General features: G+C 51.8%; 1 protein-coding gene across 7 annotated transcripts in view; it reads left to right on the forward strand.

The window, feature by feature from the left end:
- The first annotated feature begins 1,731 nt into the window (after positions 1-1,731).
- C21H1orf167 (chromosome 21 C1orf167 homolog) overlaps positions 1,732-17,037 on the forward strand; it is a 28,362-nt gene continuing 13,056 nt past the window's right edge. For 5 of the 7 annotated variants that reach the window (XM_044996456.1, XM_044996459.1, XM_044996458.1 and 2 more), the window contains exons 1-13: positions 1,732-2,449; positions 6,011-7,935; positions 8,589-8,632; positions 9,227-9,446; positions 9,633-9,808; positions 10,363-10,460; positions 10,906-11,092; positions 12,361-12,542; positions 12,954-13,140; positions 14,086-14,296; positions 15,306-15,487; positions 15,641-15,764; positions 16,095-16,249. In XM_044996456.1, coding sequence (XP_044852391.1) covers positions 2,371-2,449; positions 6,011-7,935; positions 8,589-8,632; positions 9,227-9,446; positions 9,633-9,808; positions 10,363-10,460; positions 10,906-11,092; positions 12,361-12,542; positions 12,954-13,140; positions 14,086-14,296; positions 15,306-15,487; positions 15,641-15,764; positions 16,095-16,249 — 3,770 coding nt within the window. In that variant the 5' untranslated portion in view covers positions 1,732-2,370. The remainder of the gene's footprint in view (positions 2,450-6,010; positions 7,936-8,588; positions 8,633-9,226; positions 9,447-9,632; positions 9,809-10,362; positions 10,461-10,905; positions 11,093-12,360; positions 12,543-12,953; positions 13,141-14,085; positions 14,297-15,305; positions 15,488-15,640; positions 15,765-16,094; positions 16,250-17,037) is intronic. The other 2 variants (XM_044996457.1, XM_044996462.1) reach the window with 2 other exon arrangements.

The following is a 17,037-nucleotide window of genomic DNA, read 5'->3' on the forward strand; positions in this document are numbered from 1 at the left end:
TGACGTGTCTTTCTGGGACTGCCACAGAGATACAGGTCTGTCTGATGCGGGTGTCCCAGTAGTAGGGTGACCAGATAGCAAGTGTGAAAACTCAGGACAGGGAGCGGGGGGTAATAGGTGCCTATATAAGAAAAAGCCCCCCAAAATCAGGACTGTCCCCATTTTATGGCTGGTCACCCTACCCAGTAGTATTCCATTTTAAACAGATACTGCAAGTCCTCTAACCATCTCTTGTATTCTATTCATTATTCATCATCAGACTTCACATTTTTTCTAGTGCCTTTTGTGGGAAAATCACTGTGGCTTACAAACAAATCACAACATTCCTGGAAGGTAGATGCTCCATAGTCAACAGATTGCTAAAGGGACGCTGAGTGCCCTAAGAGCGCTACCCCTGCTCACCCAGCAAATCAATGGCAGAGCTAGTGACCTGGAATCTTGGCTAATGATTTACTCTAATAATTAAATAACACCCTTCTCTGAATATAAGCACAAGTGCCCTTGTATTCAGATATACAGCAAAAGTGAACGAGTGTAGCATATGCCAGCACGCATATCGCTGCTGCGGCTCTGAATGCAGGCTTTGTTCTATGCCTGCAGGAGTGTACAAAATCCAGTATTTTCCAGAGATCCTCCTTTTTAAACTGACAGCAGGATACCTTCACACAGAAATACAGGTGCCGCCAGGTGGCATACACCCACACCCCATGATTTGCAGGATTTCGGTTCTAAGGTGTTTACTTGCCCTACGTTCTTCATTATCAGCTGGGGACAGTTTTCTGGATTCAAAACAACTATCTTTGTTGCTGTGTTACTTATATTTCTCACGCTACTGCCAAGAAATAATAGCAATTAAAAAACAACTTTTGTAGGACCTAAGTAAAGCCGAGCCAGCACCTTTTGCAGATAAAGCGAACCTGCAGTGTCTTATCTTTAAAATCTGGAGATTTTTAAAGCCGAGCTGGTGATTTGGTGGGGAGGGTTCTGACTCGTGATTTTTTGATGGCTGGGGGTTGGCAAGTTATGCCTGGTAAGTGGATGTTACGACCCTCATTCACGGATGGGGAAACTGAGGCACAAAGAGGTTCCCCCCCCCTTCTGGTTGTTTTGTTTTTTAAACAAGATCAGGCAAGTCTGGTGCACGCGCAGCTCACCGGGGGCTTCTACCCACGGGGCTCACTGAATTCCCACGGGGCTGGCCACGGCCTGCGTGGGCCGGAGCTCGGCGGCGCCGGCTGAGGGGCGGGGGAAACCGCTGCCTGGCGGCCCGGGGAGGCGCCGCGGCCACCGCGCTGCAGAGCCCGGCCGGGGGTTCGCGCTGCCCCCGGCCCGCCGCGTGTCGCGGGCTCCCTGCCGGGGCCCCAGCGGGGCGTCTCCGGCTCCGCTCGGTCGCGGGGCTCGGCCCCCCCTCACTCGCCCCCGCCCCGCCGGTGACGGGCCGAGAGCCGCGCCGGGTTCGAAAGGGGGCGGGAGACAGAGACCGACCCACCCAACGGCCGGCAAGGGGCGCGTCCCGGCGCGTGCCCCCCCTCCCCGCGCACACAGACACCGGTAGGAACCTCCCCCCCCCCGCCCCCACAGACCGACCGACCCACCCAACGGCCGGGAAGGGGCGCGTGCCCTCCCCCCCCCGCACACACAGACCGACCCACCCAACGGCCGGCAAGGGGCGCGTGCACCCCCCCCCCCGCACACACAGACCGACCCACCCAAGGGCCGGGTGCACCCCCCCCCCCCCCCGCACACACAGACCGACCCACCCAACGGCCGGCAAGGGGCGCGTGCCCCCCCGCACAGACAGACACGCGGTGGGAGCCCCCCCCGCACAGACAGACAGACACACAGCAGCCCCCCCAGCACAGACCGACCGACCCACCCAACGCCCCCCCCAGCACACACAAACAGACACACACAACAACAGCCCTGCCCCCAGCACAGACACCCAACAGCTTCCACCCCGCCACTCCAGACAGACAGACAGACAGACACCCAGCTGTGTCCCCTCCACAGACAGACGGACAGCCCGTAGCTCCCCCCCCACCGCCCAGCACAGACAGACATCTGACAGCTCGCCCCCCTCCCCCAATGAGTAAAGCTCATTCTGGCTGATTCGGTGGGATAGTCAGGAACATCTGGATGCTCCCCTGGCCCGTAGGCCTTCCCAGCAGTGTGGGATGTGGGGAGGACACCTGGGACTGTAGGTCTGGAAAAACATCTGGCTGCTATTACATCCTGCTCCCCCTGATGTGGTGGTTTTGGTTTCCCATATCATGGGCCTGCAGTGGCGTATAACCTGCGTTGCTGTGAGAAAGGCCTTTCCGTGAAGCCAGTTTGCAGGGTGCAAAGGTCTCCCCTGAACTGTGTAGAGAGATGGAGAACACAAATAGGCGCTTGAGCAGCCTGAAGAAAGAAAACATCCCCCCTCTCCTAAGCAGCTATCTGAAATCAGGTAAGCAAGGCTGCTCTGTCTGCTGCAGGGTTTCTAGGGTGATATCACTGTGGTACCTAGGGGCTTTGTCCAGGTAACCTACCAAAGTGGGGCCCACCACTTTTCATTAGCCCTCCCCATTGGTTAGCTAATTTATCTGTGCCATCTTGAGTATGTAGCTCTAATTAGACATGGGTCAAAGCTCCTTTTCCATGGACATCTGTAGTCACAATGACAAGCCAGCATCACTAATCATGGGCGATAAGCTTCTTAAAGTGCCTCAGCTGGGGTGCGCTTGCTGCTGGGATTTGGGGCATTAAGTGGACAAAGCTGCAGGTTTGCAGTGAGTTCAGAGAATCAAACACAAAGAGACGTTTGTTCTCGTCCCCGAGGTTCTGGCTGGAGCGAGTGGCATGTCCTGTGGTGGCTCTCAGAGTGAGTAACTTCATACAGGAGAGGTGGTTTATTTAGCACAAAAGGAGAGACTATCCCATGGTTGATATGAACTACACTGGGACGGGCAGCTGGGGGGCTTGTGATGTGTGCCAGAGTGATTTCCTGCTGAGAACAGCTTAGCATGGCTCCTCCAGGCTCGGCCCAGGGAGAGATTTCTCTAACCCAACCAGGTACAGCTTCCAGTGCTGTGGGTGGACCACCACGGGAGCTAGTATAGTTGTTGGCAGGCGGAGTGTGCAAGTCACATCATGCTGCAAGATGATGGGGGGAGAGAGGGTCTGATGGTAACTTAGCAGCCATGGCAGACTTGCCCTTTTTCCAGCTCAGCAAAGTAACATTTGTGTGTCTTTCTTAGACTTCAAGGGACAATATTGGGTTAAAAGCCCTTCATGTGCATGGTGGTCTAGAGTGCATTGAGCAATCAGGACATCTCTATTCCGGACTTACTGTGTGACCTTGGGCGAGTCACTGCTCAATATCTCAGTTTCCTCACCAGTGAAATGTAAAATCTGTCACCTTAAATCGCTGTGGATGGGGAAAGAACCCACTGATCTGATCTAAGTGCTGCATGTTGGTTTGTTATGTGTTTTAACAATAGAGGTCTCCTTTGTTATTGATAAAGTTTCATAGTATTGACATGGAATGAATTTAAAACAATCCTGTTGACTTTGGTTAATTATGCTGTTTGTTTCCTTTCTGTGAACATTGAAAATAGACTGATCAGTTTCACTTTGTTTCCAGTCAGTTTCGTTTTTCAGTTCCAGTGCACTAGCTCAATGCTGCACAACTTAGTTTGCAATTACTTGTGTTTTTTTTTAAATCCTGCTTATTGTCATTGGAATTACCACAACAACAAAAAATCCCTTGGTCAAAGGGTCTGTAATACTTGTTTTTATTTCAAAGCCTAAATCTGGGTCTGAGTTTGACCTATGTGTCTGTTAAGCCTTATCTCTTTTCCTTGTCTAGACATTTTTTTAAATCTTGTTGGCTTTGATCAATTAATCTTGATTTTAAAAGTGTTAAACTGCATCTACACTAGGGTCCAAGTGGCATTTCTAAAAGGGTTAGTTAACACATGTTAGCTAATGTGGATTTAATAGACACACAATTTTTTTTTCTAATCTACACAAGGCCTAAATGAGTTGGGGAAAAATAGTTGTTAAAATCTAATCCTGGCCATGTGTTAAGGACCTAGTGCTTGGCAGAAAGAAATATAATGGGGATTGGGATAGCATATGTGTCTATATGTGAGAGATCGTTTGCTTGTAGCTTTTAGATTCTCAAACTTAAAAGCAGACTGATGTGACCCTGTGGTGAACATTGATGGAAGGGAACATAGCACCTGAAGGGGTTTGTCCCTTTGTGATTTTGGGCCTGTTATTAAACCCCCCTTTTAGCAACATGCTGCTAGCTGTGTGGAAATTCCTGGGATGCAATGAATCCCTTTTTGAAGCACCAGCGTGCTGTGCTTTGTGATTATGCTTTGTGCAAGAATAGGCACTGAAAAGCCAGTGCCACTCTGGAAACTTGTGGAAAGTCTGTTCACTTTTGCGATGCCAGCTCCTAATTAAAATCTTCCCCTTTGCAATATGTTTGAGAACATATGAAAGACAGTGACAGCCGTTCCCAAAGATAATTGGAGTATCAGCGAATGAGTGTCTCCTTCCTGGCTTTGATGAGATTATTGGCTGAATTTCTGTCTCAGAAGGACCAGCAGCCCATTTGCAAAGAGAGAGAGCTGAGGTTGGTAGTTGGCTGTCTGGGCCTTTTTCTGAGAGAAAGAGGATGAAATGTACATAGTCTGGAAATTAAACCTTAATGTGTAATACCTGACTAAAGATACATAGTTGGCTTTCGAGCATTTAGGAACAATATGCTCTCGATGTGACAAAGATGATTGGTGTTCATGTCACAGTCAGCTCTGGCTTTTCCCCCCGATTCATCACGTTTGCTGACGAGGGAGGGGTGCGGGTGTGAGTATATTTCATAATGTACTTTTCAGCTCACATTCACTACCCATTTAAAAAAAAAAAGTAACTAATAGTCAAACTGCTGACTTCAAGCTGTTCCTTCAGTCCCCCCTACTTTTTTCTGATGCTCTGTCGTGTGTGGCTGTAAATGGGTGATCTTCTATCTTAATCAACCAGCAGGCCAGCGAGATGGAGTAGTGGGGACTCCTCCTTGTAAGCATTAGAAAGGGGTAAATAGCAACAGTTTCTGCCATCCTTTTTACAGAAGTCAGGGGAATGAAAGCACACAGCCCCCTAGTTCTGCAGTATCTCAGCAATGGGTATGAGCCTACATCCTGGAGGGGATTTGAACAGAGGCAAGACTGCTAATTAGGGACCTGTGTGCACTGTAGTTCTACTTAAAACATGCTCTGGTCTTGTAATGTAGACAAGAGTAAACTGCGATTCCTAAATGTGCTGCAGCCTTGGACTCTTGCCAGACCGTAGCATGATTTGGGAACCTGGTTAAAACACAGTTCAGTTGCTTCCATGCGGCAAGACTGAATTGTCCTCTAAACAGCTCAGGGCATTATCGTGTACCCCAGCCCAGGAGGAATTAGTGTGGATGAGAAACCCAAGCCCTGCTGACAAAGCTGAGGCAGTGTCCGTGCTCCAGTTCAAACCACATTGTGAAACATGGTTCTTGCTAGAAATGTGTGTGTTTGATGGCAACTGGGCCTACCCATGCTACAGAAAACCATCTACAGCCTAGTGTGTGCACTGGCCGGGGACAACTGTATTCGCATCTCACTAGGGAAACCCTGTATTTAGTCATGGTTCTGGCTAACACATTCTGAGCTGAAGAGTAACTATGGCCTTAGCCGTTGGTGGCTGCAGGTGTATGAATAATAATGCTAGGAGAGAGCCCTCTTTCCCTAGGCTCCTGTTGAGATCTCGGACCGTCCCCTTGAAATTCCTCCTGCCCTGCCAGAAGGAAGTGTCTTTCTTTAACAGGAACTCACTAGCGTACATGATATTCTCAGTGCTGGGACTGAGGCTGATCGGCGAGAAGAGGTTCGTTATATGGGGAGTCCCTGAGGTGCGTGGAAAGCTGTTGGGGATGTGGTGATGAATTACTGATGCTCCCTTTAAAAGAACGTTTTTTGTTTTTCTTTAGAGCACAGAAAAGTCCAGAAGAACGTGAACGTAAATCTGTATTTGGGCACTGGAAGCCGAGCGGAAGCTACTCATTGCTGGGCCAATGCTGCTGCGTTCACTGTAACCCCTGGCTGGGAAGCGGAGCAAGGCAGGAGTGCACCAGCTGTAAAAAGCAAAGGCCCCAAGAAGAGGGATCCCAGCCTGATACAGACTAATCTCTCTTGCCCTTCTCAGCCTTTCAGGGCGGCTACCAACCAGCTCTCCGCCTCCTGCTCCCAGCAGCAAAATAACCTCTACTGCAGGCTCCAGCGGCGCAGCTCTGAAAAGGTGGCATGTGGCAATCCCCCGCTGCCTTCATCATCTCCACCCACCGTGGATCTTCAGCGGAGACGTTCCTGCTCTGACACGGCTGGGGAGAATGTGAGTGCTGGCCTCGCACAGAGGAGCCTGCAGTACAAGAAGAAACCAAAGGAGGGGTCTAGGTCTAGCCCCTGGGATCAGTGCTCTGTGCACTGCACCAGCCATAGCCTTCCAGAGGGAGGAAACCGGAGCAATGAGCAACAAGGGGAAAAGCAGCAACATGGACCTTTTGCTGCTTATGATGCAGACCATGCAGATTCCCTCTCTCCAGCTGTAGTGCCTGTAATCTCCTCTGCTGGGCTTGTCCCCACTCACAGACCAATGGTATGTCTCTCTCCAGGGAGCTCCAGAGGAAGTGTGAAGTCCTGTTGTCCAGGGCCTGCCCTCACCTTGGACGAACTGGGTCCCCCCAGCTTGGCCGAGTCTACGGCCCTTCAGTCTCTCTTGCAGTCCTCTAAGACTTCTGCCAGCCTGCACTGCTCAATCCAGAGGCTTAAGCAAGAAGCTGCTTTAATGGGGATATGGAGCTCCCTCCCTTTGGAGTCCAGGTCTTCTCCACTAGCTTGCAGGTTGTGCTTTGCCCCTGAGGTCTCTACACCTGCTGTCCTGAGTGTGGGAGAGCAGCTTGCTAGAGAACAGAGCAGTGCTAAGCAGGCTAGAATGAAATGGGGTCCCCCATTTGTTAGGGATTGGGGTCTTGGTTCAGTGACTGGTGATGTGGGGGATGCCGAACCTACCTTTCTCTGTCACAGGTGCAGAAATGCTGAATTATTTGTGCAAAGAACCAAAGTTTCAGGTGGAATCTGGCCAGAAACCCTCTGTGCCGGTGCCAGCTCAGTCTACCTGGTTGATACAGACGCAGGTAGTCCCTATGACTGCTCTCCCTACCTCAGGTATAAATCTCAGGCACAGCACACTCCACCAGGGGACGGCACGTTCAGCCGTGTAAAAACTCATTTCCCTGAAAAGCCACTTGGAGTGGAAGAGTCCTTTGCCAGAGCGTCACCCTGCTCCGTGTGTTGGAAGAAGGCCCTTCCATCCGGCTCAGACCCAGATGGTTTGCAGATGTTGCTGGAGACCCAGGAGGGTGGGGCTCCGATGAATGTCAGTGTAGCTGTGTATGGGACTCCAAGGGGAGTGCATCTGAGAGTCCAGTCTCCTTCTGGAGATGCAGGGATCGGTCAAGTCCAGCAGCTTAGTATGGGCTCCATAGACGTCGGCACCTCTGAGCCTCATGGCGAAGACCAGGGAGAGTCAGCAGAGGCATGTGACATCGTATTGTCTGCAGCCAGGAGAACAGCCATGGTGAATAACAGGCAGTCTGTGCCTAGTCCCAGCTACAGCCCTTTTAGGGTAACAGCCAGGCAAGGTCCCGGTGAATATTCTTTGGTTGCCACTGGCGTGGATGATGTGAACTCTACCATTGAGGGAGGAAACGAAGAACGCTCCCAGGAGGCCTTCTGCAGGGATCAGGGGCTCATCACTGACCGGGACCAATCTGAGAAGCTTCTTGCAGAAAGGAGCAGCAGGGAACTGCAGAACTGTGAGGAAAGCAGCCAGGCGCAGGACAGGAGACTAGCATGGGTGAGGACCCTCTCAGTGCACAGTATCCAAGTTCTCCTGTACCCTCTTGTGTTCATCTCCACCTTTCGCCAGCAGCAGCTGGAGGTGAAAAATGGAGGTGCTGAGGGAAAGGAGGTGTGGGGATGAATCTCATGGCCCTGAATGGTGAGAGCCCCCAAGAATAATTGCAACTGTCATTTCCCTTCCCCAAGGGGACAGACCAGTGGTCCATCTGGTCTTGTATTGTATCTCTGACGTGGGCCTTAGAGTAAATGTCACCATCTCCCTTTCCCTCTCTCTAGTGTCTTATTCTCAAAGATCAGCTTGTCACCTTTGCATTTTACCTTCCCTGGCTCTGGGGAGGGAAAGCACCATGATGGCTAACTCTGCTGCAGGCATGGCCATGGAGCACAGCGGGCCCAGTTCTCCCACTCTTTCGCATGCTGAAATTAAAAGGAAGCATTGCAGAGCAAGGTTCTACTCAGCATAGAATGAGCTGGGGCAGCCAGCTAGGACCACCCTGAGCGTTAGAGTTTCCCAACCACAACGGTTGAGTGAGGTTGTGCACCATACTGACCACAACCTGATTCTTCCACCTGGGGGTTGTGAGTACTTGTGAGACCGGCGCTTATTGCGGCTAATACCAGTGCGTCACTGTCTGCTCTTACTTGTAGGATCTAGAGAACAACTTCTCGCATTTGGAGATGAAGGAGAGAAGGTAAAGGGGGCTTCGGGTTGGGGGTTGAGCAGGGAGTTGCCTTGGGAAATGTGTGGCCAGGGAACATTTCCTGGGGCTTATGGTTCCAGGGAATGCTCCGCAATCCTACCTGGAACATGTACAGTTGGGGGAGTAGTTAGCCCTTGGAGAATAAATGGATGCAACATGCAGAACTGGGTATGCTTTAAAAAAAAAATTGGCACGTCTTTTAACTTCCACCTTGGGTAGCTACCAGCAGTGGGCCGAAGGCAACGTCAGTTTAATATTCCCCTCTAGCAGTGCAGCTTTTTCAGCTGAACTCATTGCATGGTCAGCAGAGAGCAATCAGTGAGCTAAGGCCTTGAGAAGGGACTTGAACCCACAACCTTTGGGATAAGAGGGGAGAGCGCCACTAGGTTGGCAATACTTATGCCTGTGTTTGGTGCAGGGCTGTGGCTGAGTACATGGTCTGGAAGCTGCTTTGGGGAGGCCTGGGATCACTTAGTCCCTGGGAATGAGAGGACTAGTCAAGTAGATGGAGTCCAGATGACGTGTCTTGGCTGAATTTGACCTTCCTTGCTCATACCGGAGTTCAGTCCCTCGTTTCTGTTTCAGTTCTCAGCTGCTGTGTAATAGGCGACGACTAACCAGGTGTTTCCAAGCCTGGAGCAGCCACATCCTCAGGAAGAGGACTGCAGCTAGGGAGCTCTACAGGCAGCAGCTGCTTCGCAAGGGGCTTGGAGCCCTACGGTGGGCAGTGCAGCTGAGGAAGGTGCAGATGGAGGTTGCCCAGCGGAGACACTCCCTGGCTGTGCTGTCCGTCAGCTTTCACAGGGTAAGGATGGGCAGGGGACAATAGAGGAGATGCTACCAGGGACCTGTCACGTAGTAAGGAGGGCAGGAGAATTACTGCTCATATACGTGATGAGGAAAGGGTGCACCATGCTACGTTTAGTGCAGAGTGGATTCGGAGCCGGGGATTCTGATGCAGGCAGGTCTCACCATGGCGCTCCTCTTTCAGTGGAAGGCAGCTGTGGCGAAGCGAAACGAAAGCCTAACCTCCCAGCAGGAGCCAGCAGCTCTCACCGAAGAGTCACCAATCGGTCTTGTCGGGCTGGGGAGAGGTCCAGCTGTGACAGCCCCAGCGTGGTGCCGGCTGACGGCAGGGTCCCCACAGGAAGCTGCATGGCACAGTAGGTAAGCTGTGATTTTTCTCATCAATGACTCTTTGTCTTGGATGGTTGCGGGGCTGGAGCTGGAGGCAGAGGAACTCTCTTTAGCAAGATGACCTCAGATGAAGGGAGAGCTGGTGTCACAATCCTTCCCACCTCTGTGGATACAAGAGAAGATTTCCAGGGCGGGAATTTACACTTACAGCTTCTGAGCACTGGAGGATCCTACTTCAGACTCTTACGCTCTAACTTTGGTCCGATTTCAGCCCCTCTGATAGAGGGGACAAAAGGGAAACCCCAGGTCATTTCTTGAGTCCAGTTGCTATCCATACATGTGGAGCAGGGGTTGGTGAGTCAGAATTAGACTCTTCATCAATCCCTGGCAGAAGAATGGACTTAGCAAAGGGAAAGACCTATTTGCTCAGGTTCTATGGTGGAAGAGCTGAATCCAGAAAGATAGAAGCAGGCCTGGTGGAAAGGGAAAGGGAAGCCTTGATTGTAACCCTTCCCCCGGTCTGGGTCTGTGAACTCCCTCTCTGGTAGGCTCTGTGGTTAAATGCAAACTTGGGCCTCTTTCAGGGTGGAGGCAAACCTGTGGATGCAGCTTCATCGCAGGCAGAGAGCAGGCAAGCTCTGTCGGCGGGCACAGGCCATCCGGGACCTGAGGCAGCTGGCTGGTAAGCACTTGCTCCAGAGCGTTCAAACAAATACAGTTAAACAGTGTGCTCCCAGGCTGGAAAGATGGTGGCGTTTCACGAGATTTCTCTGTTGATGTCTAATTACTGCTTTGTCTTTGCCCGTTCAGGACCTGATCCCGTGAAGTGCTGGGCCTTGACTCCGGTGGGAGTGGAGGATGCTCAGCATCTCATAGGATTGGTCGCCTATTGTTCTGTTTCAATATCTCCTTTCTTATCTCCTAGATGAGTTTAGCTTATAGTGGATGTTCTGGCTACAGCAATGTGAGCTTCCTCCCAGTAGTGCCCGGCCATTCCCAGTAGGAGTCCTCCCAGTGGATGTTTGGATTAATGGTGCTAAGATGTTCTAAGCTCTTCTCTTCAGATCTGATTTTTCTCTCTCTCTTTCCCCCCTCCCCCTCTCTCTCCTCCTGGTCTTGTAACACAGCAGCTTTCAGACTGTGGCGCCTGCAGAAGGAACTGCTGGACAAAGAGGACACCAGAGTGCAGGAAGCCCGTGCCCTACTGGAGAAGAAGCAGCTACAGAACATTTTCCAGGCATGGCGTTCACGGAGCTTGGAAACCGAGCGGATTTTGCCGCTGCTGACTCGGATCCGGAGAGAGCTGGCCACCCGGTAAGCAAAATGGGACCCATCTTCCTTCTCCTGGGGATGTCGGATTCAGTCTGGAATGTGTTCTATTGTGAAAACCCAGGAAGCAGCCTGGCAGTGAGAGATGCGACCCAGAATGACTCTATCGAATTCTAGACAAAGCCCGTCCCACCCTTATTGCTCCAAATATTTGAGGATTAAGTCAGTGCTCATGGGGAGGGCGTGGGGACATTGGCTAAAGATGGACCTAGCATGAACCAATACGGGGCAAGCCCCCTTGCATAGCTCAGCCACGGCACTTCAACCCTGAGCTCTGTGCTCCGCTAGTCCAGTCACCAAATCAGAGACTCCAACCATGTGGAATTATTCCAACCGGCACAGCGAGTCTTTGAAACGGCAAACAGGGACTAGGACAGGAGAATCCAGCTCCTTTTCCCTTCCTGGCCCAATCCAAGACTCGAACCTGGGTCTCCAGAAGTGAAAAAGGCTGGTACACTAATAGTACTGGTGTCTCCCTTCACGCGACAGTGCCTCCCCCACTCCCTTTCTCACAGCACCCACATTAAAGATTAAATAGGTTGTGTGTATGAATTTAGTGTTGTAGGCTGAAGGCTACCACAACTCACCAAGGATTGCGGTGGAGTCTCCATCACTGGAAATTTTTAAATCAAGATTGGATACTTTTCTCAATGATTTGCGCTAGTTCAAACAGGAATTAATTCAGGGCAGTCCTATGGCCCGTGTTATACAAGAGGTCAGAGTAGATGATTGCAGTGATCCCATCTGACCGAATCCTCTGTTTATCCACAGACCAAGTACTGCACAGGCTGTACTGGTGCAAGCTTCCCCTGCACCACCCCACTAAGAGGCCTCACCATTGATCTAGGCAGAGCACATCTAGGGTTGAGAAGATAGGTCAGTCTCCGTGGCTCATCCGGTTATTGGCTTTTCTGTTGAGACTGTCAATAAGAGGGCTAGTTGCTAGTTACAGTTTGGGCACAGTGGATTCCCGTGCATTGGGAACTGGCCCGAAACCCCCAATTAATTTCATGTAGGCCACCCAATAGCCATGCAGTGGTAAGATGTCTTGGTCTGGAGTCAGACCTTGGACCTAGAAGTGGAAGAAGCTTGGTCCGAGGGATTGTGGCGTTCTCCCCAGATCCCTACAGTACCCAAGCACTCCAGGAATGAGTTATGGACAAGAGACTCCTGATTCACAAAAGTTCCATGGCAGAAATAACCAGAGAACCAGCTGTTGCTGCTTGATTTATTTTATTCTTTGGTCTCCTCAGGTGCTTCAGTGCCTGGAAGCAGTTTGTTGAGCGGAAGGCATTGTGCAGGCAGAACCTGGAGCATCACAGGGCAGGGTCCCTGAGAAAGTGCTTCCAGCAGTGGGTCCTGATGCTGCAGCTCAGAGAAGTGGACAAGATGACAGCTGTGAACTTGTTTATCTTGAGGCAGAGGAGATGTTATGGTGAGGTGTTGAGGGCCTATCTAGTCATCTTAGGATCAGAAGATACTGATGTGCTGCTACATTTTCCCCTCCCCATGTGGTGCACTGGAGACTGGCTGGACTTATTGCAGAGCAGCATGAGTCGAGTCGGCTACACTCAGGATAAAACATGATACTAACGTGAAATGCCGAGTTGGGAAGAGGGTTGTCCCCCTTGACCAGATTAGTGCTGCTGCAGGAAGATTTGAGACCCCTTTGATAAGCCTAGAAGAAAGCCTGGCAGTAATTTACTTTGAGATCTAGAAAAGAAGCTGTGGGGTGGGGGAGTCAGTGGCTGTCCCCTGCCTCAGTCTGAGTTTCTGAGCACTGAAGAGTCACTCCTGACCAATGGTTTCTCTCTCTCTCTCTCCTGTCTGTCTGTGACCTGTAAAGGACAACAAAGCAGCTCAGCTGCTAGTGGGCCTGTGGTGAAGGAAGATGAAGCTCAGCTATGCTTGGCTGTAAGGAGAAGTCACATGTGGAAAAGAGGTGGCTCTTTAGATGAACTCTACCAGCGAATGATGCTCCAGAGGATATTTCTGCTGTGGAAGGCGAGGCTCCATCAGCAACAGCGAGCTAAGTGAGTGTTAGGATCAAATGCTGAGGGAACACCTTGATTCTTGGGGAGTCTAGATTTCTTCTGGGTCCCTCAGCAAGAAATCACTTTGCCTCTCAAATTGCGTCTGCTGTAGAGTCTCTCTGTTGCCGGCACAGATGAAATTACATTCAAAGAAATGAACTGAAGGGGTCTGTCTAACCTATCGAAAGCCTATAAGGGGCTTATCATGGTCTCAGTGAGACCTTTTCCAGAGTGGGTCCATGCATGTGCGCTATCAATGCCAAAGACGGTGCCAGGAGGGGCTCTGCGTTGCTGTGGCAGGAGAGGGCCCTCTCTTGGAGTGAGGGGAGGAATTTGCTGCTGAAGGTGCCTTTGCAGCACTCCCCTGAAATGCGTGAGGTTTCCTTCTCGTCGATTCTGAATTTTAGAGATTATGACACACCCAGCTGCATCGTACGTCTAGTACAATGGGGAAGATGCCTCCATTGTTGCCTGTGGTACCAGGTACGACACTGTGTGAAGGGCAAACATTCCAAAGGACAGTTTGTTGGCTCTTCAGGGACCATCACCAGGACCACCTGCTGCAGTGCAGGGCAGGCCCAGAGTCTGGAAATGAAGCGGGGAGGCTGGTGGTAGAACCTATCGATTCAGAAATCAGCATGGCACAGGCTTCCCCGCTTTGCCCCACCAGCGTGTCTCGGTGATCTAGAGAGTGGGGCAGTCTCCATGTTCCACTCAGTCCTTGGCCTCTCTGCCAAGACTCCCAGCACAGGAGCTATTAGGGAGAGTTACCACGGTGGATTCCAGCAGGTGGCTTCCTGGTCAGACCACACCCATGGTAACTCGCCGCGACTGACCTGGGCTGGGTCTAAATGGGTAACCTTGAGGTGAAAGACCCGTTAGGCCAGCATCAGTCTGCTAAGCCATTATGCAAACTTTCCCTTACCCTCTCCTCCTCCTCCTTAGTTCCTTCTCCCAGGCTTCGGAGCAGCGCCGACTACGGGACGCTCTGAGGCGGTGGCACCAGAAGACTCTTCAGCTGAATCCTCTTCACCGCGATCCCAGGGCACCTCAGGAGGAGCCTCTTGCCTTGCTGGATTCTGAGGACTCTTCTCTGTCCTCCGGCTTCCACAGCAGCACTCTTGCTCCTCTGGTTTCCCATGGCTCGTTGGAAAAGGTGAGGGAGTCCTGCTGACAATCCTCTCTGTGCCGGTGCCCGTGCGCTGCAGGGAAGTTCAGATCCAGCAGGGACCTTGGGGGGGGTCTGTTTCATGCTGAGAATACTTTGAGGCAGTGCTGTCTAGTGGTGACAGCAGTGCACTGGCAGTCTGGAGACCTAGATTATATTTCTGCCACTGACTAGCTGTGCAGCCTTGGGCAAGCCACTGCACCGCTCTGTGCTTCATCTTCACCATGCCAATGTCACACTGACCTGGTGCCTTTCACCCGAGGATCTCAAAGTGCCCTGCCCAGATGGGTAAATACGATCGTCCTCATTTACTGCTGGGGAAAGTGAGGCACAGAAGGGCTCAGTGCAGATGGGGTACGGCACTGAAGTGCTGGGAATTGAACCTAAAGCTTCTGTTTCAACACAGTCCCCACACTAACAAGCTGATCTGCCTTGGCCTTAGACTTGAAGGCTCTGATGCCGGGGAGTCCGTGTGCTAAGTGTCCTCAGAGGCAGATACGGTTGTGCCAGTCCCCTAAGTGAGGGCTCAGAGGGCAGGCGCAAGGGAGTTCTCCTGTGTACTCACTGCATGGCAGCTAGAAGGCACAGGGTCCCGAAACCCCTGCCAGTTGGGGGAGGAGACAGAGACCTCTTGGCTTGGCTGCCATGGGAAATGGACTGCAGAGCTGCTGGGCTCTGTTCTACTTACCACCACACTGCCAGCCTCTGAGGAGCCATCAGGATGGTAGGTTTTGCTGTACTCCCCTGCTGACTATGCAGAGCACTGGGGTAATCCATAGCCAGGGCGGGTAGTAGCTAGTTAGAGGTCTGTTTTCCACCAAATGCGTACCCACCTCCCTGTACACAAACTGGCTGAGGAGTGTTCCCTGCAGCAGCAGAGGGATGGATGCATCTTGGATCTCCCCAAGCTCCGCTGCAAAGAGGAGTGAACATAGAGCTTGGAGGTCATCATTGCTCAGAGCACTAAACTCATAGCCATGTGCTTTCCTCTGACCAGGAGTGCAGCTTCGGTGACAGCTGCCAGAACAGCCTCTCCTCCCTCCTGACCTCCGAGGATACCACACCCCTGTCCCGGTCTGTCTGCTCTCTGCAGCAGCACTGCTGCCCAGCAGTCCCAGCTGAATTGGTGGGAGAGCTCTGTTTGCAGGCGTCCTCTCCGCCACAGAGTCCTCGAGTCGGGTGAGTTAGATCCTGGAAAGAGGTGGCTCTTCTGTACAGATAGACGTGGCCTAGATGGCTGCCTTTTTCCTGACTCCCACCCAGTGCCACTCCAGCTGCTTTTTCCTCACCCTGCTTGGCAAGAGAGAACAGCCTGGTGCTTGTGTCTTGCAGAGAGAATTGGTTTATGGGAGGCCAGCTCCAAGCTTCGGCACTGTGGAGACCAGACAGCGGGATTGAGCCTCTTGCCAGTTTCTCCGCATGGGAAGAAATGCGGTTCCAAGGTGACGCTCTGCAGGTAACGAAGGGTTTCTCCACGCTGCTCAATTTACGGAAAAGTCTTTGGGTTTAATCAGCTGCCAACCCCACACCTCACCGGTCTGCTCTCAGTTGGGCAAAGAGGTTCCCATGACCGGCAGATCTCTGCGCATCTCCTCCCCTTCCTCTTGCGAGCCTCAGCGGCAGATGAGCAGGGGGATTTGCCTGGTACTCAGAAATTGAAAGGGTACTTTGGGAGGGGTTTGGCAGTGGTGAGTGCAGGTCGTGGCAGCAGTGAGAGCGAGCAGGATGAATGGGGTCCGGTGTCTGTGCAGGATTTCAGACCCCTTTCTGGTTTGTTGCGTTACAGGGTTACAGTTCTGGAGAGGAACTGGAGAGTCCCTGCGGCTCCCTCTGGCACCAAGCAGAGCTACGACTCCTGCAGAGGTATTTCTTGGTCTGGTCATCTCAGACTCAGCAGCATCTAAAGATCCAGCAGCATTGCAGGCTTGTCCTGCTGTCCCGGTACGGGCCCCAGAGCCAGTTTATGCTTCTCTGACACTCTTCTGTTGTAATTGTTTCCAGAGCATCTGTAGAAATGTCTATTGGGTGAAAATAGCAATAGTAATAATCCCTAGCTCTTCTTACCCACAGGTCTCAAAGCGCTTTACCAAGGAGGTCAGTATCATTAGCCTCGTTTTATAGAAGGGGAAACTGAGGCACAGCTGCCGTGACCTGCCCGAGTTCACCCAGCAGGCCAGTGGCAGATAAAGGAACAGAACCCAGGTCTCCGGAGTCTCAGCCCTGTGCTCTAGGCCACTTGGGCCTTGAGCTCTGAATTGGACCTAAGATTTGCTTTTCCAGGGTTCCCTCCCCCACCTTATGTATTTCTTTTCCTTCATTTCCCCGCCCCCCGTCCAGAACCCCTCATTTTAGGCTGGGCCAGGAACCTCCTAGTAGAGACCGGCATGTCTGAACAGAGCAGCGGACCAGCTTGTCCGCTGTCTGCAAGAGTGGCCACTGCTGGGCGCTTCAGGAAGCAGGTCCTGTGCCCCCCCTCCCCCCCGTTCTCGTTTGTATAGGCGACCAATCCTTTTTGAGCTGCACTGAGCAAAGTGTCTCAATTAGGAAACATTAGGGCCTAAATTAACCCCAAAACATGAAGGCTCAGATGATCAAGACTGCCTAGGGGATTTAGACACACGGTTCCCATTGTACGTATGGGATGTGTATGTCTAAATCCATAGGCAGTTTTAAACAAATGTCAGCTGAAAAGTCAAAGCCAACATTCCACCATGGTCAAGTACAATGCA

This window comes from Mauremys mutica, chromosome 21, assembly GCF_020497125.1.
Source record: "Mauremys mutica isolate MM-2020 ecotype Southern chromosome 21, ASM2049712v1, whole genome shotgun sequence".
Classification (NCBI taxonomy): Eukaryota; Metazoa; Chordata; order Testudines; family Geoemydidae; genus Mauremys; species Mauremys mutica.